The sequence below is a fragment of the Lolium rigidum genome, chromosome 1, assembly GCF_022539505.1.
Source record: "Lolium rigidum isolate FL_2022 chromosome 1, APGP_CSIRO_Lrig_0.1, whole genome shotgun sequence".
NCBI classification, from domain to species: Eukaryota; Viridiplantae; Streptophyta; class Magnoliopsida; order Poales; family Poaceae; genus Lolium; species Lolium rigidum.
Window position 1 is genome coordinate 184,380,513 of NC_061508.1, and position 21,791 is coordinate 184,402,303.

The 21,791-nt window shown below is 46.0% G+C and overlaps 1 protein-coding gene across 2 annotated transcripts; it reads left to right on the forward strand.

Annotated features, from left to right (window-relative positions):
* The first annotated feature begins 15,271 nt into the window (after positions 1 to 15,271).
* On the forward strand, positions 15,272 to 18,455 carry LOC124682807 (probable xyloglucan glycosyltransferase 3). Of its 2 annotated transcripts, XM_047217416.1 has the most exons (6): positions 15,440 to 15,733; positions 15,800 to 16,108; positions 16,184 to 16,492; positions 17,158 to 17,448; positions 17,535 to 17,648; positions 17,739 to 18,455. In XM_047217416.1, exons 1-6 carry the CDS (start codon positions 15,518 to 15,520, stop codon positions 18,453 to 18,455), a joined length of 1,956 nt encoding a protein of 651 aa, XP_047073372.1. In that variant the 5' UTR covers positions 15,440 to 15,517. The 2 variants fall into 2 exon arrangements, with proteins under 2 accessions (XP_047073371.1, XP_047073372.1); XM_047217415.1 differs by having other exon boundaries at positions 15,272 to 16,108.
* The last annotated feature ends 3,336 nt before the right edge of the window (positions 18,456 to 21,791 follow it).

The window sequence follows — 21,791 nt, forward strand, 5'->3', positions numbered from 1 at the left end:
CACTATACCATTCAATGAGTAAGTATTCTGTGAAATCTAGCCTAAGAGACCCACACGGTGCACACACTCGTCACCTTTACACACGTGGGACGAGGAGTCTCCGGAGATCACATAAGTAAAACTCACTTGACTAGCATAATGACATCTAGATTACAAGCATCATCATATGAATCTCAATCATGTAAGGCAGCTCATGAGATTATTGTATTGAACTACATAGGAGAGAGATGAACCACATAGCTACCGGTACAGCCCCGAGCCTCGATGGAGAACTACTCCTCCTCATGGGAGCAGCAGCGGTGATGAAGATGGCGGTGGAGATGGCAGCGGTGTCGATGGAGAAGCCTTCCGGGGCACTTCCCCGCTCCGGCAGCGTGCCGGAACAGAGATCCTGTCCCCCAGATCTTGGCTTCGCGATGGCGGCGGCTCTGGAAGGTTTTCGTGGGTTTCGTCAATTGGTATCGGGTTTTCTGATCCAGGGGCTTTATATAGGCGAAGAGGCGGCGCCAGGGGGTCGAAGGGCTGGCCAAACCCTAGGGGGGCGCGGCCCCCCCTAGGCCGCGCCAGTGGTATGGTGTGGTGGGCTCCGTGCCCCCTCCGGTCCCTCTCGTGTGTTCGGATGCTTCCGGGATTCTAAGATCTTTGGCGTTGATTTCGTCCGATTCCGAGAATATTTCGTTACTAGGATTTCTGAAACCAAAACAGCAAGTAAAACGGAACCGGCACTTCGGCATCTTGTTAATAGGTTAGTTCCAGAAAATGCACGAATATGACATAAAGTGTGCATAAAACATGTAGATAACATCAATAATGTGGCATGGAACACAAGAAATTATCGATACGTTGGAGACGTATCAGATACCACTTTATCATATCCTTTTATGAACATTGCAATCTTGCTAATAGACATGATTCATGATGCTTATTATTAATTTGTTGGTACCTTTTCCATGATTGACATAGCTATTCGATGATTTTATTTGCATGTATCTTATTATGAATTGCCTAAGTACTTGTCCATATCATGAGAATATTTACATCATATGAACAAATGTGTTCGTGAAAGTTCTTTTATCGCACTCGCTTGTTAATCTGAATTGCTTGAGGACAACCAATAAGCTAAGCTTGGGGGAGTTGATACGTCCAAAACGTATCTACTTTTCCGAACACTTTTGCTATTGTTTTGCCTCTAATTTGTGTATTTTGGATACAACTAACACGGACTAACGTCTGTTTTCAGCAGAATTGCCCCGGTGTCTCGTTTTTGTGCGTAAACTCAACTTTCGGGAAAATCCCGGGATTAATTCCAATGGGCCTATTTTCACGTGAAAAATAACGGAGCCGGAAGACCGAAGGAGGGGGCCACGAGGAAGCCACCCCACCGAGGCGGCGCGGCGAGCCCCCGGGCCGCGCCGGCTCTGTGGTGGCGGCGCCTTGGGCTGCCCCGGTGCCCCCTCTGGACTACTTAACGTCTTCGACCTAAAACGCACCGGGGTTAGACAAAATCGCCGGAAGACATCCGAACACCGCCGCCATCGCGAAACTCCGTCTCGGGACCAGAAACTCCATTCTGGCACTCCGCCGGGACGGGGAATTGGAGGAGATCATCGCCATCATCACCATTGACGCCTCTCCATCAACCAGCCATGTTTCCCTCGTCCATGTGTGAGTAATTCCCCCGCTGTAGGCTGAAGGGGATGGTAGGGATTGGATGAGATTATTCATGTAATAGCATAAGATTGTTAGGGCATAGTGCCTAGTATCCGTAATTGGTACTTTTATGATATTGTTGCAACTTGTTATGCTTAATGCTTGTCACTAGGGCCCGAGTGCCATGATCTCAGATCTGAACATGTTATTGTTTCATGATGATATGCATTGTTTTATGATCTTACCCGCAAGTTGTATACACATGTTGCTGTCTGGAACCTGAGGCCCCAAAGTGACAGAAATTGGGACAATCGGAGGGGAAGGCGGTGATATGAGGATCACATGTGTTCACGGAGTGTTAATGATTTGCTCCGGTGCTCTATTAAAAGGAGTACCTTAATTTCCTGTAGATTCCCTAGAGGCCCGGCTGCCACCGGCTGGTAGGACAAAAGATGTTGTGCAAGTTTCTCATTGCGAGCACGTACGACTAAATATGGAACACATGCCTATGGATTGTTTAGTACTTGGATACCGTTTTATTATTATCTGCAAATGCCCTACCTTGATTGTTACATGATTTCTCTCATCCATGCAGCGCCCGTTCATCCATCCCTGTGCCTACAGTATTTTAATCCTGCTGTTTACTATAATCACTACTGTTGTCTTTGTTACACTCGTCTGCGATATTTCACTACCGCTATCGCTATAAAACTGTTACTACCGATAAACTCTTGCGAGCAAGTCTGTTTCCAGGTGCAGCTGAATTGACAACTCCGCTGTTAAGGCTTACAAATATTCTTTGGCTCCCCTTGTGTCGAATCAATAAATTGGGTTTACTTCCTCCGAAGACTGTTGCGATCCCCTATACTTATGGGTCATCAGTGGGCGTCAGGAGGCCCCACACCACCCCATGGTGCGGCCAAGGGGGGCGTGCCAAGGGATGGTGTGGCCTCCCTGGTGCCCTCCTCCGTCTCTGCTCTGGACTCCATCTTCGTGTCGGGAAAAATAGAAGGTTTGGCTTTTGTTTCGTCCAATTCTGAGAATATTTCCTGTACAACTTTTCTGAAATACAAAAACAGCAAAAAAAACAGTAACTGACACTGTGGCATCTTGTCAATAGGTTAGTTCCGGAAAATGCATAAAAGTGCCACGAAGTGTAGACAAAACATATAAAAATTAGTGTAAAATAAGCATGGAGCATCAAAAATTATAGATACGTTTGCAACGTATCATTTGTCATTACCCCAGACAAAACTATATATATCCTCGGCTCTTCCAAAGCACTCCAGGATATTCTTACTGTTGTCCAATGATCATCATATGGATTATTCTGATATATGCTCGTAACACTCTAGAGCACTGGACATCTGATTGCGTACATATTATTCGTGATCTAAAATCACTCATGTTTATCACCAGAATTTGACCGGATCAGAGGTGGGCCGCGATTAAGATGGGCTTGAAGAATATACACGGAAGAAATACATGAATCGGCCTTGTATACAAAGTTTGGGCTAGTTTTCCCGTGTATCTGTAAATATAGTAGGATACGTGTCGGTTAGATAGAATTTGGCTCGTGCACGGTTGGGATTATTCCCACGTTAGAAAGTCTACGGACTATAAATATGTATCTAGGGTTATTGAGAAAGACAACAATCACGTTCATCACAAACCAATCTAGGCGCATCGCCAACCCCTTGTTTCGAGGGTTTCTTCCGGGTAAGCATCATGATGCCTAGATCGTATCTTGCGATCTAGGCAGTATACGTTTATTCGTTGTTCATGCGTTGCTCGTGCTGAAGCCTTGTTGATGGCGAGCAACGTAGTTATCATAGATGTGTTAGGGTTAGCATTGTTTCATCGTATCATATGATTTCGTCCATGCAACCCTTAGACGTCTAGCCGCCCTTACACCTATCTTAGGTGTAAGGGCGGCGCCCCGCTTGATCATTATATAGCAGATCCGATCAGTTATGATTGCTCCTTGTTTCTTCAAGGATTAGTTTAATATCTGCATAGTTACGCCTTGCAAACGGGTTGAAGGATCCAGTAGCACATAGGGTGTAGTTTGCTAGCCCTAGATAAGATGTTCCGGGAATCGACTTCATGTTGGTTTTTAGGCCTTATCTAGAGTTGGTTTATTATCACCGTGCGTGGCTGCCAGGCTCAATCACGCGTAGGATGTTCCGATTATGTGGTGAAAACCCTAAATCGTCGTAGGTCGTGTTAGCTTTATATTGATCAAGCAGGACCACCATGTGATCGTAGACCTCATACGAACCATGGGTGGATCGGCTCCTTGAGCCGATTCACAGGACAACCTGAGAGCCGATCGAGGCTCGTATTTAATGTTTACGTGTATGCCATGCAGGAAACTAAGCGAAGCAAATCCATCACCTTCCCGACCGGTATAGGTCAGGTGGCACGCCCTTGCACCAGCATCGGACGTGCGTGCCGAGGCTTTGCGGGCCGTCGCTCGAGGGACCAGGGACAGCCGCAGATCCCGGGAGCCTCCCGGCTCTATCGTGTTGCCCGTCGTTGCTCGCCGGTGGGTTTCTGACCGCAACAGTTTTTACTCATTGAGTGTCAAATACACTCGAGTTTTGTTAAACCTCCACATGGAAAGGAACACCTTCTTGACGTTTTCATATTGAACTACTTCAATATTTATTCTATGTACTTTGACTTAAACTTATTATGCGCTTCAATCTATCTTCATAGATCTTGACGCTATATGTTCTTAGTCCATATCCTTTCAGTGAAATTAATTTTCAATGAAACCTTTTAATCACATCAGTACAAAATTACATCATTTATAATCAAACATATTTCATCCACATAAAGTATTATAAATATGTCTCAGAGCTCCTACTTAATTTCTTAGAAATGCAAACATCTTCGTCGTTTTTGGTGAAATCAAAAACTCTTTGATTATTTCATCCGATGAAGATTCCAACTCCGTGATGCTCACTTCATCCAGTGAAGTTTGTATACCTATGTAGTATTACGGACTAGCAAAACTCCCGGTTGTATCTTGTATACACCTTTAATACACACTTCTGATAAGGAATATAATTCTGCCATCCCATTAGCATATCTCATAAAAGAAATATGTAGCGATTACTAGAAAAATCCTCATATACTATAAGCATCGCTACGGAAGATCTAATCTTATCTCGGTCAACTTTTTGAACTTTTTCGTAAACAACCTTTCAACAAGTCGAGCTTCTTCAAGGATATTACATCCATGTCCATTAATTTTATAGATCCATTTACTTTCAAAAAAGTATTTATTCCTTCAGAAGGTTTACCAAGCTCCAAGCTTGATTACAAATACTATCTTGGATTTCATGGAACTTAGCCATTTTAACAGAGTCAGTACCCATCGTAGCTTCTTTGTATGAAGTTGGTTTATAATTATTTAAAATCAATCTTTATCCACAAATCATTTATTTGATCACAAACTCAACCATACCTACAAGGCTCAATAGGTACTTCGATCTCCATTAATATAACACTTTGTAGACATGGGAGCCATGAGCGTTGTGGCTACTTCCGGAACCATTTCCGACGCTGCGCTACTCTGCTGATCTTGCTCAGGTTCATCAAACTTATCGAGTTCCATTGTCCTCCCATTCAAAGATTTCGCGAGAAACAATGTCTTGGAAATAAGCAAGAAACATCGACAAACACTTTTGTCTTTGTCTTCATAGTGGAAATAATTCCCAATTTGTTATCTGGGAAAACCAATCAAAGACATTTTTCCGATTTTAGTTGTAAACTCATTTACTTATGCTACGCATACCAAAATTTAAGAAAGGACTATTAGGGTTTATGCCCATGCCATAACTCGTATGGTGTCATTTCAACGGATTATGATGACTATCTATTTAGTGTAAAAGCGGTAGTCTCTAAAGCATAATTCACAAAAATATAATGATATTATTTTATTTTATTTCACCATATATCCAACAAAGTTTGGATACGTCTCTCGAATACTCCATCATAACTATGGTGTTCCGAGAAGCGTGAGTTGTGGAATTATTTCGCAACTCTTTTGGATGTTCGCTTAAATTCGTAATTAAAATATTTCCACCATGATCGAATCATAGATATTTGACTTTTCCATTATGATGATTTCCACTTCGTGCTGAAATTATTTGAACCGATTCAAATGTTTCAGACTCCTTTCTTATCAACCAAATATATCCTCATATATCTTCTTGATTCATTGTTGGAAGTTTTATGAAGTAGAAGAATCTTCCGCACACAACTATGCTTAATGAACCATATACATCAGTATGTATGTTTCCACTAAGCTAGTTTCCCGTTCAACTTTTGGCCCATGAACGGTGTTTTAGTCATTCTTCTTAGAAAAGATTTGTAAGTGCCAAACGATTCAAAATCAATTGACTCCAAAAATCCATTTGCACTGAGTTTCTTCATGCTTTTCTTTATAACATGACCTAAACGGCGGTTCCACAAATAAGTGGAATTCAAATCATTTGCCTTATGGCATATTAGAGTCAGTGTTATGCATGTGTGTTTCACCATTAAGATTTATAATAACTTATTCATCATACATGGAGTACAGTCATAATTTGAACAACTCGTTGCTTTTATTGGACCAGAGAAAAATAAAAATTATTAAGTTCTTTATAAAAAATCTCAAGGGCTAGGTATAATGCCAACGACGAACTCAATAACACTTTATTTTGTTCCAGGCGTGCATTATTACCACATTCCTTGTCAGTCACTTAGGCCATGGTATTCTTGTATTGTGTTGTATTGTATGACACCTCATACCAACCAATATGGTACAAATACCCAAGAATTCTATTGTGTGGCTAATCAAAGAATACATTCATAACATGTATATCATCTATATACACCTGAGCTAGACTTTCTAGTCTTTTCTTTCTTTCTACCAAAATATTTTGTAGTTTCTCTTTCCGTTTTCCTCATATTTCATAAAACACTCAACATCAATAACTTCTAGGCTTATTGGTCAAATACCAACAACCTTGAGTTTCGTACTTTGAAGTTGATCATCACATAACAAGTGTTCCGGATTTCACTATTAGTAACCTTTTAATGTGATGAATAATTTAACTCATATTTTTCTCCATCAAATCATGACAACTTCATGATGAAGCCACTATGGATGTATATGTAGATACGCGAATAACGCTAGTGCCCAACTAGTTGGAGGATCGGGACGCCTAGCATCTTCAACCTTCGTACATTCCCATAAAACTTATGAGTTTATGTGGTCTCACTAAATTATATTCTATCATATTGTAATAAGGTCTTAGATATCACATATATCTCACCTTGTTTATTTCTCAAAACAAACTTTTCAGCTCCTTACTTTTCAAACGGATTTGAACATCAAGTTTCACGGAGACAAGATAATTTTAGGTACTAATTGAAACCATTGCTCTTTGAATTAGCAATTTGAGGTTTACCGAAAATTTACAATAGGACTTAAAAATTTCTTGATTCTTTAACAATACGATATCAGTCCATAAAGTTCGTTTCAAATTTAATAGTTTTCTTTATCTCAATTATAAGACTAGCGCATGGTAGATAACGGATGCCAATTTTACACAATTATTCAAAATACAATTCAGACTATGTTCAGGATAATTAGTTCAAGTTTTAATCAAATTACTAGTGAACTCCCACTTAATTCAACATCCCTCATAGTTGTTTAGTGGCACACGATCCAAATTCACTACACCAAGTCCGATCTTCATGTGAGATGATGTAGTTTAAATGGTGAACATCAAGATGTTGATCATATCATCTATATGACTCGTGTTCAACCTTTTGGTGTCCTGTGTTCCGAGGCCATGTATGTACATGCTAGGCTCGTCAAGCAAATCCAAGTATTTCCACGTGTGCAACATGGCTTACACCCGTTTTATGTGAACGTAGAGTCTATCACATCCGATCATCGTGGGATACTTCAAAACAACGAACTTTTGCAACGGTGCATACGAGGGAATAACACTTTATTATCTTGATATTAATGTGATGGGTCATCTTATAATGCTACCGTCGCGATCTAAGCAAAATAAGATGCATAAAAGGATAAACATCACATGCATGGATAATGTGATATTATATGACATTTTCTTTTGCCTTTGATCTCCATCTCCAAAACACATGAGCATGATCTCCATCATCACCAGCACTGCGCTAAGGTCCATGGCGCCGCTTCATGGTTGTCCACCATCCATAGCAACTATTACAACTACTAACTTATAGTAATGAAATAAAGCTATTACATGGTGATTGAAACGCATATCAAGAAATAATAAAGACAACCAATAGGCTCCTGCCGGTTGCCATATTACAATAAGGATCATCTCATACATCAAATATAAACATAATCACATAATGGACATATCACATCACATGCCCGTGCAAAAACAAGTTAGACGCCTCTAATTTTCTTTGAATGTTTTACGTTGCTTGGGGCTTTTGAATAAGAACCGTTCTTACCTACGAACAAGAACCACAACGGTGATACAAGTGTTGTCAAGTGCACATTGTAAATTGAATCTTAACTATGGTGGGAGAGACAGACACCCGCAAAGCCCCTTATGCAGTACAAGTTGCATGTCAAGCGTGGAGCAAGTATCATGTGCGCGGACATGTAAGGTTAGCTCGGGCCGCTTCATCCCACCATCCCGCAAGATGCAAAGTACACGAAAAGCAAATGACAACAAGAGCATAAATGCCCACAAAACCATTGCGTTCTACTCGTGCAACATATCTACGCATAGACACGGCTCTGATACCACTGTAGGGTTTGTAGCATAGAAAACAAAATATTTTCCTACCGCAAGAACAAACAACAAGCCAAGATCTAATCTACTAGATAGTAGCAACGAGATGGGATCAACATACCATTGAAGATCGCTAAGCGTTTAACGAGATGGATCTCGTGGTTGATGTAGTCGATCACTTACCGCTCTCAGGAACGAGTAGAAGATCCCGTCTGTTCCGCAATCAGGCAGCACATCTGCACTCGGTCACACGTATGGTGTTGATAAAGACATCATTCTCCCCGTTCCAGCGGGCAGCGGAAATAGTAGATCCTCCTCGGAATCCCGGCAGCATGACAGTGTGGTGACATTGATGGTGGAGATCTCCTGCAAGGCTTCGGTGCCGTCGCCGTGCGGGGGAGAGGTGGAGGAGGGTGGCGCTAGGGTTTGCAGAGAGAGGGGTTGGGGCGCCGGCCTTGGTGCCCATGGTTGGTGCGGCCAAAGATGTGGCCGGCCCCTCCTCTCCCCTTTATATAGGTGGAAAACCCTAGGTTTCAATCATACCCCCTCTAGGAGTCGTATTGAAAACCTACCATAATACAAAAAGTCAAACCTAGTCAAAGATGGACTAGAGGTGGGACTTTTCTCCTTTCCTTTTGGTGTGGCCGGCCAAGGAGGTGGAGCCAACCAGGGACTCCACCTTCCCTCCTTGTGGGTCGGCTAGGCTGGTGGAGTCCCCATAGAGAAATTTTCCGGACAGCTTCTAGAACCTTCCGTAACCTTCCAAATATTCACCGGACTATCCCCAAACTTGGAATATGACTTCCCATAAATGAATATTATACTCCGGATCATTCCGGACCTCCTCGTGATGTTCTGGATCCCATTCGAGACTCCAAATAATATTTGGTCTCCATTTCATATTCCATATGTACTTAAACAACATTGAACCTTAAGTGTGTCACCCTACGGTTCGTGAACTATGCAGACATGATCGAGACACCTCTTCAATCAATAACCAATAGCGAGACCTGGAGATCCATAGCGGCTCCCACATATTCAACGATGACTTCGTGATCGAAAGAACCATTAACTTACGATATTGATTTCCTTTGTCGCGATACTTTACTTATCCGAGGTTCGATCATCGGTATCTCTATACCTAGTTCAACCTCGTTACGATAAGTAATCTTTACTTGTACTGTGATATGACATCCCTTGTAACCTAGTCACATGCTTGCAAGCTAATTGGATGAAATTCCACTTACGGGGCCCAAAGTATATCTATCCGTCATTTGGATGGACAAATCCCACTCTTGATCCATGCGCTTCAACCCATACTTTCCGAATACTTAACGCCACCTTTATAACCACCCAATTACGAAGTAGTGTTTGATGTCATCAAAGCATCCATCCGGTGCAGGTGATTAACATGATCTCATGATCGAAGAATTAGGTTACTATGTATCTTAAAGCTTGTAGCAAAACGAACTTAATGATTTGATCATATGCTATGCTTACTATGTGTGTGTTTGTCCATCACATCATTATCCTAATGACATGATATTGTTATTAATAACATCCATTGTTCATGATCGGGAACTATGATCATCTATTAATCAACAAGCTAGCTTAACAAGAGACTTACTAGGGACTCTTTTATGTTTACAAAACACACAAGTATTAATATTTATGGATAATACAATTATAGCATGAGATGTAAACATTTATCATGAACACTAAGATATAACAATAAGCACTATATTATTGCCTCTCAGGCATATCTCCAATAGAGGGGTTAAAAATAAATCCACGAAAGGAAATATTTATAGTTCATAGAGTCTGACATATGGGACCCATTTGCAGCAGCATCCTCTACATTAAGAAGACGGCAGGGGATAGAAAGAAAAGGCCATGTAGCCAAAAAATCAAGGGGCCGAAAAATCCAAGAAAGGAAAGGTTTGTTGCATATAGAGGCTGGCATACAGGTCCCATGATCCAGCAGCCGCCTCAAACTTACCAAGGCGGCAAGGGATCCAAAGAAAAAGTCAATTTGCAAGAAATCAGGGGGACAAAAATAATCCGAAAAAAACGTATATTGTACAGGGAGGATGACATACGGGTCCCATTTTGCAGGAGCGGCCTCAACGATTCAAAGGCGGCAGGGGATCGAAAGAAAAAGGCAAATAGCCAAAAATTATGGGTCAAAACTAAATCCAACAAAGTAAACTTTTATTGTTCATAGAGGCTGTAATGTGGGACCCATGAGCCATCAGCATCCTCAATGTTTCAAAGGCGGCAGGGGATCGAAAAAAGGCAAATAGCCAGAAATTAGGGGTCAAAAATAAATCTAAGAAATGAAAGGTTTATTGTTCAGAGAGGCTAACATGTGCGACCCATGAGCCAGAAGCATCCTCAATGTTTCAAAGGTGGCATGTGATCGAAAGAAAAAGGCAAATAGCCAAAAATTAGGGGTCAAAAAATCCAAGAAAGGAAAAGTTTATCGTTCATAGAGGGTGACATGTGGGACCTATGATCCAAGCAACGTTATCAACATTTCAAAGGCGGCAGGGATCGAAAGAAAAAAGACAAATAGCCGAAATTAGGGGTCAACAATAAATCCAAGAAATGAAAGGTTTATCGTTCAGAGAGGCTGACATGTGGGACCCATGAGCCAGCAATGTCCTCAACGTTTCAAAGGCGGCAGAGGATTGAAAGAAAAAGGCAAGTAGCCAAAAATTAGGTGTCAAAAATAAATCCAAGAAACGAAACATTTATTATACATAGAGGATGACATATGGATCCCATTTTGCAGGAGTGGTCTCAACATTTACAAGGCGGCATAAGATCGAAAGAAAAAGAAAGTAGCCAAAACTCAGGGGGTCAAAAAAATCCAAGAAAATAAACATTTATCGTTCAGAGAGGATGACATGGGGGACCCATGAGCCAGCAGCATCCTCAACGTTTCCAAGGCGGCACAGGATCGAAAGAAAACGAAAGTAGCCAAAAATCAGGGGGCCAAAAAAAATCCAAGAAAATAAACATTTATCATTCAGAGAAGATGACATGTGGGACCCATGAGCCAACAACGTCCTCAACATTTCCAAGGCGGCACGGGATCGAAATAAAAAGGCAAGTAGACAGAAATTAGGGATCAAAAATAAATCCAAGAAAAGAAATTTGTATTGTACATAGAGGATGACATATGGGTCCCATTTTGCAGGAGCGGTCTCAACGTTTCCAAGGCGGCACAGGATCGAAAGAAAAAATAAGTTGCCAAAAATCCGGGGGTCAAAAAATCCAAGAAAAAACATTTATTGTTTAGAGAGGATGACATGCGGGACCCATGTGGCAGCAGCATCCTCAACGCTTCTAAGGCGGCACGGGATCAAAAGAAAAAATAAGTAGCCAAAAATCAGGGGGTGAAAAAAATCCAAGAAAAGAAACATTTATCGTTCAGAGAGGATGACATGTGGGACACATGAGCCAGTAGCGTAAATGGCTCGATCGGAGAACGTGAATGAGATGGCGCGATCGAAGAAAAAACATCACTAGAGACACTGTCATCTAGACCCTACATCCCTGGGCGGTGCGGATTTGGGTTGACTTGGCTGGCGCACCCGAGAATTCATCATGCATCACGTCCTAGGCCACCATACACGACGTTTTCCACGTTTCCGTCGTGCTAGATGGCCTCAAAAACGAGAAAAATAGTTTTGATATGCACCACGGAGAGAGCAAAAATCGTCGGGATGGTGCATCAGTAACCACGGCCCGACATTGAATATGTCGGCCATTGCAACTTTTCTTGTAGTGCTTGTTCTTGGATAGAGTTGTGATATTCGTCATTATGTTCCCCTTGTGTCGAGGAAGAAGGTTGCACTTGCGTAGAACTTTCTCCTTCTTGTTAATCTTGAGGCTTTCAAATGGGTCGGATATAACCAATCCCATTGTCCTCATAATTTGAGAAGGAAACTCATAACCTACAAAACTTTTATAAATTTTCTCCGAGTTGGGGGTCGTTATCCTCATTAAATTCGAGCTTGTAAGATTCTTCTATTTATAAAGTGAATATCTTTGTAGATCTATAAATGTGGGAATTTTTGGCATATCGAGCAAATATAGCCTCAATATATATATGTTCAAATTTAGCTAACCAAGGTTTCTTGCTCATATGAAACACTCACAACCGAATAACCAGAAGTAACTGAGTTGGGATCTTCCCGGTTAGGATCTCGTAGGGTCTTGTTAATCTTTTGGAGATAGAGCCAATTCATGGTATGCCATGCAGTGGAAAAGGCTTCACCCCCAAAAAAAATGGGGAGACTTGTACTCCACCTCGCAGTTCTTGCAATATGCATGAGTGTGTGGTTCTAACTATCTGTTACACCAGTTTTTTGAATGGGGTTAGATAGAGGAATTTTTTGTTTGATTCCCTTGTCACTTAAGAACTATTCCATGGTCTAGTTCTTTAAATTCGAGCCTTGCCAGGATCTTCGTAGCATGTTGACAGTAAGTTTTATTGGAAAAAAGATATCAAGTTTTCTTAGGATTCATCCTTCGAATTGAATAAATACACCAAATATACATACAATAATAATTTAGAATAACCAATAAATAAACCTTCCCGCTAAAACTATCATATGTCTGAGGTCTAAAGAGGTCAAAAATGAAGGATTTCCAATGGCCTCTTGGAAATTATGATATTCTTGTAGGGATTCTTCTTATGATATTGATTTCCTAAAATGCACACATCACCATGAGCTAAATGGAAGTGCCAAAGCCATCCCACATCATTTTTAGTCCTTACACAAGTCGAAAGTTGAGAGAAATCCACCATGTACAACTTTCCTTTTACGTGTCTAACAAAGTCTACTTTGAGAGAATTGCTCCTAAAGGTGGTCACATGCTTAACATAGAACAATGTCATAACCACATTGAGCTAATTGCAATATGAAAATCAAATATATGGAAGGGATTACACAAGTAGGGCATTCTGAATAGATGTATCATGAGAGATCACCACTTTGTCTAACCATGTTACCTTAGACATTGAATCATCTCCAAATAGGATGAAAGACTTATTGGATAGATCTTTAAAAAGTTACTCAATCATCTCCTTACTTTTAGTCATATGATTTGTTGCTCCACTATCGAGCACCATTATTACCACCGGATCTTGATTTTAGGTCATCATTTTTGAATGAGTCGTATAGTCCCAAATATACCATTCTAAGTATTCATTAGGATAGCCAACAAAATTAGCATAACATGTTCATTATTTTCTTTGCAAATCACATAGGACGGGCGGTAAAGTATTGCAAGTGGTTTCCAACTTCTGACATTAACACCCACGATAGTGTCCTTCTCCCTTTTTCCCTCCTTCGCAAAATTAACATGGGGAGACTTTGTGTTCTTGTTAGTCTTGATCGAAATTAACATTTTTTCTTGTTAGTCTTCTTGTTGTACTTGAGAATGAATGAACTCAAGGAAAGACTATGGCCCTTCTGCTACGTGTCCTTGATCAAGGGGTTGACCGCATGCTATGTCCCAGAGGGTGATCTATTATTCGATCATTTCCTGTTTATATTGCCTAATTTTGTTAGTGACCCATTGGAGACAGGATCCAAATTTAACTCTAGCACAACGTGAGCTCGGCAGTCGTAAGCCTGACCCAAGCCCGATCGAGTCCAGCTCGCCGACAAAAGGATCCCAAGTAGAACACATGACACCGACAAATTCCAATGAAGCTTCTTATGAGTATATTAAACAGAAATTAGCTGTCTCTTAACGGCTAAATTCACACTATAGACGGGCATAGAGCTTAGTAGCAGCCTAGCAGGGTACAAGTATGGCAATACTATACTGGTGTGTACACATGCTCAACAGGCTCCAGATTCCGAATTCATTTAAAGACCCCACATGGCATGGACTCGATCGAGGCACACGGTGCTGGCCAGATTCCCCAATTCCTCCAAGTGTTTAAGTCAAAACACTACACTTGAAATTATTGCCCAAATCAGGTCAACTTGAAGCTACTACGTGATACGTGCTATTGCAAGTACTACGTTCGAAACCAAAAACAAAAAAGTAGCTGTTGCTGGCTAAATTAGTGCAGCATCTTCAACTTGGCTATAAAACCCTTCTAGTGTGCTACATGAAGCCTCACTCTGGAGTCTAGAGTCTGGAGCTTGTGGTACACAGCAGTAGCAGTTGGTTGGTTACACTCTACTCACTACTACAACTCCACTGTATCTCTACTATCCTGCTCAACCAGCTAGCCACTGAAGTGAGCTGATCTAGACACCAGAGTGTGAGTGCCATTGTGTTTGCGTGTGTGCATTGTCTCCTCCAAGGCAGCCAACCTTCCTTGGATCTGAAGCTCAGTCACCATTTGTTTTCTCATCAGGTTGTTTCAAGGTAACTTGTTCATCGATCTGGGGATAGCAGCTTTATTTTTCTGAAAGATGTGTCTTTGATTGCATTCTTGCGATTTATTCATACTTATTAGAGAATAAACGTAGTTTGTTCATATATCTATATAGGTGAGTGATAAGTTGATCATTCTGAGAGGTAAGAATCGAAGGGACAGACACAGCAGCAGAATCACATCAGTAGCACAAGATCTCGGAGGGCCAAGAGCGAAGCGGTGGGTTTAAGCAACCTCACATGCTGAGTTGCTGGAACCGAGCATAACAGCTGCGCTTCCAAAAACCCATCATCGCTGAGCTAGGCTTCTTGGTCTGTTCGAGAAACAAGGCGCTGTTGCCCAGGCGAGCTTGCGCTGAGCAGATCGATCGAGCAACGGTTTGCTCAAGTGGTCTGAGTAAGCAGCAGCAGCAGCAATGGCGCCTCCGAGCACGTACGTGTCATCGGAGTCGTCGTGGTGGGGCGGCAAGGAGGAGCACGGCACGCCGGTGGTGGTGAAGATGGACAACCCCTACTCCCTGGTGGAGATCGACGGCCCCGGCATGGACAGCGCCGAGAAGGCTCGACGCAAGAACGCCAAGCAGTTCAAGTGGGTGCTCCTCCTGCGCGCGCACCGCGCCGTCGGGTGCGTGGCCTGGATCGCCGGAGGGTTCTGGGGCCTGATGGGCGCCGTGAACCGCCGCGTGCGACGGAGCCGCGACGCCGACGCGGAGCCCGACGCCGAGGCCTCGGGCCGCGGCCGCCACATGCTCCGCTTCCTCCGCGCGTTCCTGCTGCTCTCCCTCGCCATGCTCGCCTTCGAGACGGTGGCCTACCTGAAAGGGTGGCACTTCCCGCGGAACCTGCCGGAGGAGTACCTCCGCCAGCTCCCCGAGCACGTCCTGCTGAACCTTCCGGAGCACCTCCGGCACCTGCCGGAGAACCTCCGCATGCCGGAGAGGAAGGAGATCCAGGGGTTGCTCCACGGCGCGTACGTGGCGTGGCTCGACTTCCGCATCGACTACATCGCGTGGGCCATCCAGAAGCTCTCGGGCTTCTGCATCGTCCTCTTCATGGTGCAGTCTGTGGACCGCATCGTCATGTGCCTCGGCTGCTTCTGGATCAAGATCCGCGGCCTCAAGCCGCGCCTCCCGGCCGCCTCCACCAAGGCCCTCAGCAAGAACGCCGACGACCTCGAGGACGGTGACGCCGATGACCTCGACGCCTACTACCCCATGGTCCTCGTCCAGATGCCAATGTGCAACGAAAAAGAGGTCAGTGTTCTTAACGTACGTGGCATTTTCCATGGACTATAGATCAGAGCTTGACATGCATACACGTACGTATAGGTGTACGAGACGTCGATCTCGCACGTGTGCCAGATCGACTGGCCACGGGATCGGATGCTGATCCAGGTGCTGGACGACTCGGACGACGTGACGTGCCAGATGCTGATCAAGGCGGAAGTCACCAAGTGGAGCCAGAAGGGGGTGAACATTATCTACCGCCATCGACTGTCGCGCACCGGGTACAAGGCCGGAAACCTCAAGTCCGCCATGGCCTGCGAGTACGTCAAGGACTATGAGTTCGTCGCCCTCTTTGACGCTGACTTCCAGCCCAACCCGGACTTCCTCAAGCTCACTGTCCCACACTTCAAGGTACTCAGTCATGTCGATCAATCGGCTCCATCTTAATTTTCCCGGCCGTAAAATTATACTACTCTGCAAGTTTCAAATCTCAATGGATGGTGCAAGCTAGCTAGGCACTAGTTAGTAGTTACTCATAGTCAAGCACTATAATATAAGCTGGATAGTGTTGAAGTTCGAGTAGAAATATTCGAATGCACCTCTCCCTATAAATTAGCTCGAGATTGATATACAAATGATCAAGATTAACTCGGTACATGAGCCTAGTAAAAGCCCGAGATCTGTAATCTACTTGTTTAGTGCATTTGTCAACAGTAACAACAAAAACAAGTATGCGCACGCATACTGTTAAAAAAAATGCACGCATACAGTAACAGTACAAAAACAAGTATGCGTGCATGATGTATTGTCGTGTGTGGAGTACTCAGATTTATCCGAGTAAAGCGTTCTTGTAGCCAGTTAGTGAAGACTGAATAATACAGGCTTTTTTTTCTGCGTACTGTTAGCAAAGAGAAATTTTTTTAACTTGTTTGTGAAGAAGTTGGTATATGAATCCAAATGTTAATCGATCTGAGATTTGGCCGTTGACCTAGCTAGCAAAGGTAGATTGGCTTGTACCCTAAAAAAAAGAGGTAGATTGGCTTTGGGTTGACACTTTGATCGATATTCTCGCGTAGGGAAACCCGGAGCTTGCGCTGGTGCAGGCGCGTTGGATCTTCGTGAACAAGGACGAGAACCTGCTGACCCGGCTGCAGAACATCAACCTGTGCTTCCACTTCGAGGTCGAGCAGCAGGTCAACGGCGTCTACCTCAACTTCTTCGGCTTCAATGGCACCGCCGGCGTCTGGCGCATCGAGGCCCTCGAGGACTCCGGCGGTTGGATGGACCGCACCACCGTCGAAGACATGGATATCGCCGTGCGCGCTCACCTCCAAGGATGGAAGTTCATCTACCTCAACGACGTCAAGGTACCGGCCGCATCTTCAGTCAAAGCTACAGCTATAGCTCTCAAGAAGAGATGATTACTTAATGTTGCATCTGTGTACGTACGTAGGTGCTCTGCGAGCTGCCGGAGTCGTACACGGCTTACCGGAAGCAGCAGCACCGGTGGCACTCCGGCCCAATGCAGCTCTTCCGCGTCTGCCTCCCGGCCATCTTCAAGTCCAAGGTGATTTAATTAATTAATAGTGGAAGGTCTTCTCCATTAATTGCCATCCTGACTTCTCTGACACCATGCATGCATGCATCTCAACTGTAGATCCCGTTCTGGAAGAAGGCGAATCTGGTGATGCTCTTCTTCCTTCTGAGGAAGATGATCCTGCCCTTCTACTCCTTCACGCTCTTCTGCGTGATCCTGCCGCTCACCATGTTCGTGCCGGAGGCGCAGCTTCCCGTGTGGGTGATCTGCTACGTGCCCATGATCATGTCGGTGCTCAACATCCTGCCGGCGCCCAAGTCCGTGCCCTTCATCATCCCGTACCTCCTCTTCGAGAACACCATGTCCGTCACCAAGTTCAACGCCATGGTGTCTGGGCTGTTCCAGATGGGGAGCTCCTACGAGTGGGTTGTCACCAAGAAGGCCGGCAGGACCTCGTCGGAGTCCGACATGTTCGCGCTGGCGGAGGAGGCCGACACCCTCGCCAGGCCAGCTGGAGCCAAGCTCGTCCGCGGAGTGTCCGAAGGCGGGCTCGAGGCGTGGGCCAAGATGCACGAGCACGACAAGAAGGACCTGCAGCTGCAGCAGGCCGACGCGCAGGAGGAGGAGGCCAAGTCGCCGCCGGCCAAGAAGATCAGCAAGCAGCCCAAGGCGCCGAACCGGATCTTCAAGAAGGAGCTGGCACTGGCCTCCCTCCTACTCATCGCCGCCACGCGCAGCCTGCTCTCGGCTCAGGGGCTGCACTTCTACTTCCTGCTCTTCCAGGGCGTCACGTTCCTCGCCGTCGGCCTCGACCTCATCGGCGAGCAGGTCAGCTAGTGGCCTGGACAAATAAAAGCTAGTAGTGATCACGAGTGCACGGCGACGTCCGTCCAGGCCACATATGCATGGCGCAATTCGTGGCTATGCATATATCCGATCGAACCGGCCGGCCACAAGGATTTTTAGCATTTTTCTCTCAATTTTTTTACGCTGTTGAATTTTTTTTTGTTCAGAGATCAAAGAGTCTATGTTACATGAACTTTGCTTGTGTTGTTCTAGCTAGCTAGCTAGTGCTCTGTTGCTAGGGGAAGCATGCAGGTTGTTAATTAATTTCCACAAAGTACTATATACTCGGAGCCTTCTTGTGTTCCACAATCTGATCAGCAGATACTACATATGATCAATGAATTGGTAAATCAGTCTTGTATTATGCTTACAAATGTTCGTCGTTTCCATGTTCCGTCGCCAAAAAAATCAGGCAAACACACGCACTCTTTGTTTTCTCTTAATCCCACGGTGTTATAACTCGATGACTTGTTGTGCATATTATATTATACCCTATATAAAAGCTGAACAAATTAGCACTCCCTTAACCATGCCAAGTAATCATTTTGGCACTGTAGATGGTTAAATTTGTAGCGTACGTCCACATATCTTTTCCGTTTTCCTTTGGCATTTTAATCGGATCTCACCGGCTGCTCGCCGGTCAGTTTCTCTTCTTCCTGTTCTTTTGGGGTCTCTTATCATGTTCAGTTTCCAGTCTCCTGGTTTACATGTAACAAATCTTAGTGGATGGGCCCCACCTTCACCGCTTAATCTGCCGCTTTGACCAAACAAAAGGAAAGCAGTAAAAACGGATCATACCGCCGCCGTGCCTAGCCCCTCCGATCCTCTCTCCCATCTTCTCACCGCCGCCGAGCCGCACTGATGGAAAAATCTCGGTTGCCTCTGGTGGGCCCTTCTCTCCCCGGCTCGGTGGTGGTTGGTGCAGAATAGCCGTGTTGAGCGGCGTCGTTGCACTGCCGTAGGGCATGGCCGCACGGTAGCAAGCGGTGGCGAGCGCTGGCGGCGGAGTGGTGGGCGCCGGTCGTCCAGGCGGAGGGCTTCGCGAAGGTGGTGGCGTTTTAATGTTCGGGCACAGACCGACGGACGCCGCTCGGACGCTACGGTGTCAAAGTCGCCGCCGGCTGCTCCTCCACTCGGAGGGCGTTTCAGAAGATCGGATCACCTGAGCGGCAGCTGCGGCAATCCCGGGTTCGGCCGTTTTCCGCTGCCTACTAACTACTGTATCTGCACCTTCGCTTCCTTGCTCTATGTACGGGGCGCACATGAGCGATCCCTGATTCATAGACTAAGGCTGCATCGGTGATTGGGCATCTTCTGGGTGATTTTTCTGCTTTTGCCGCTGAGGGTAAGGGCATCTCCAACCGGGCGACCCATCCCGCGCCCGCGCGTCCGGATGGGTCGAAACGGACAAAACCGCGGCCCAGCGCGCGGACCCATCCCTAAAACGGATGGCCGCGGCGTCCGGGACGACCCAAACCCGGCCCAAATCTTGGACGAATTTGCGTGGCCGCGGACGCGAAAGGCTGGTCGCTCGCGTCCTCCCTTGTCCGCCCTCGGCCCGCCCGTCTCGCCTCCCAAAACAGAAAACACTCCACCGTACTCCCAAAACCTAGAGATGGCCGACGAAGCGACCGCCGCCGCCACCGCCACCACCGTCACCATCGGAGAGGAGGCACCCGCGGCCGTTGCCGCTCCCGCCGTGGAGGCGGCTCCCGAACCGGCGGAGGCCGAGCTCCCCCGGGCCGCCGACGAAGAAGGCGAAGGCCGACCTCACCCCGGAGCAGAGGAAGCTCGAGAGCAAGAAGAGGGCCGACCGCCGCAGGGCGCTCGACCAACGGAAGAGGGAAACCGCTGCCGCGGAGGAGCGGCAGCGGGCGGCGGAGCAGCTTCTCCAACTCAAGACGGAGGCGAAGAGCACTGTCCTTCAAGAGCAGCAGGCGCAGGCCATGCTCTTTTACGGCCACCCAGCGCTCGGCCAGCACATGATCATCCCCGGCACCGGCGCGGCCTCGGTGGGGAGCTCGGCCTCCTCCGTGACCCGGCCCCTTCCTCCAAGGTCAACTGCCCCACCGACTGCCTATTTGGGCACGAAATGGGGGCGCATGGGCGGCACGCGTACCAGCCACGGGATGGGTCACCGGAGGTGGGCGAGTCCATGACGGGGCCGTCACCTTCGTCCATTGACCTGAACCGTGCGCCGGCGAACTCCAAAGGCCCCAAGAACCCGGGAGCAGCTGCGACGTCCGGTGCACGCAACCTCGTTCGACGATCCGTCGGCCGCGCGCGCGCAGTCACCGTCCACCGTGCAGGCCCCTCCGTCTTTCGCGCAGACAATGCCGACGACCCTGCCATATCCTTCGACACAGCAGGCTCCCCAGCCACCTCCCATTGACACACAGGAGGGCACAACTGCCTGTCCCGGCAGCATAAACATTGAGGAGGAGTCGTTGTTCGGTGATGGCCTCACACAAGCCGCAGCTGCACAAGCTCGAGGTCGCCGGGTAAGCAAACGAACCGCCAACTACACGGAGAAGGAGGACAAGGTGCTCGTCGATGGATGGTTGACCATCGGGCAAGATGGGTTGACGGGTGCCGAGCGAAGGGGACCGCATTCGGCGCCGGATCTATGAATACTTCCATGAACATCGCAAATATGGACAGGAGCCATTTGAGAGCGACCGCAGCGAAATATCGCTCCAAAAGAGGTGGGGAGCAATTCAAACGGAATGCAACAAGTTCCAGGCGGCGTATGATCACGCTAGGCGGCTCCCCGTTAGTGGCATGGGTGTGAAGGACTTGGTATGATTCTTAACCTCAACTTATTCATCCGATGTTTGTACATATGTTTATCGTTGTTGTCTCGCTTTGGTCTAGGTGTGGCGAGCTTTGGAATTCTACAAAGTCAACAATGGAGAGAAGACCTTTGCCTTCCCTCATTGTTGGAAGGAACTCCACGGCACCCCCAAGTTCCAGGAGGGGTACGAGGGCTACATGGCAACCTTGACTGGCAACAATCCCGCCAAAGATGCCACGGTCATTGACCTTGATGGTGGGAAGCCTTGCGGTAGCTCCGCTTCTCGTGCAAGTCGTCCACGCGGCCACAAGTCAACCAAAGCCGATATGAAGCGTGATGCTTCTTCCATGCTATTGTATGGCACTTTGAAGGAGATGCATGCGGACAGAGAGGTGTCCACGGACAAGAGGGATGAGAGGAGGCGCCGGGAGAAAGAAGAGGACAGGAAGAAATTCTTTGATGTCCAGCAGAAGAAGCTTGAGATTGAAGAGGTCAAGGCCAAGACCAAAGCTAAAGAACTTGAGCTCAAAGAG

Bases quoted from the DNA above. Each gene is read 5' to 3' on its own strand.
- LOC124682807 (XM_047217415.1), top strand. From the start codon at position 15,272: ATGGCGCCTCCGAGCACGTACGTGTCATCGGAGTCGTCGTGGTGGGGC. The intron at 16,109-16,183 runs GTCAGTGTTCTT...ACGTACGTATAG, and splicing joins CAATGTGCAACGAAAAAGAG to GTGTACGAGACGTCGATCTC. The intron at 16,493-17,157 runs GTACTCAGTCAT...ATTCTCGCGTAG, and splicing joins TCACTGTCCCACACTTCAAG to GGAAACCCGGAGCTTGCGCT.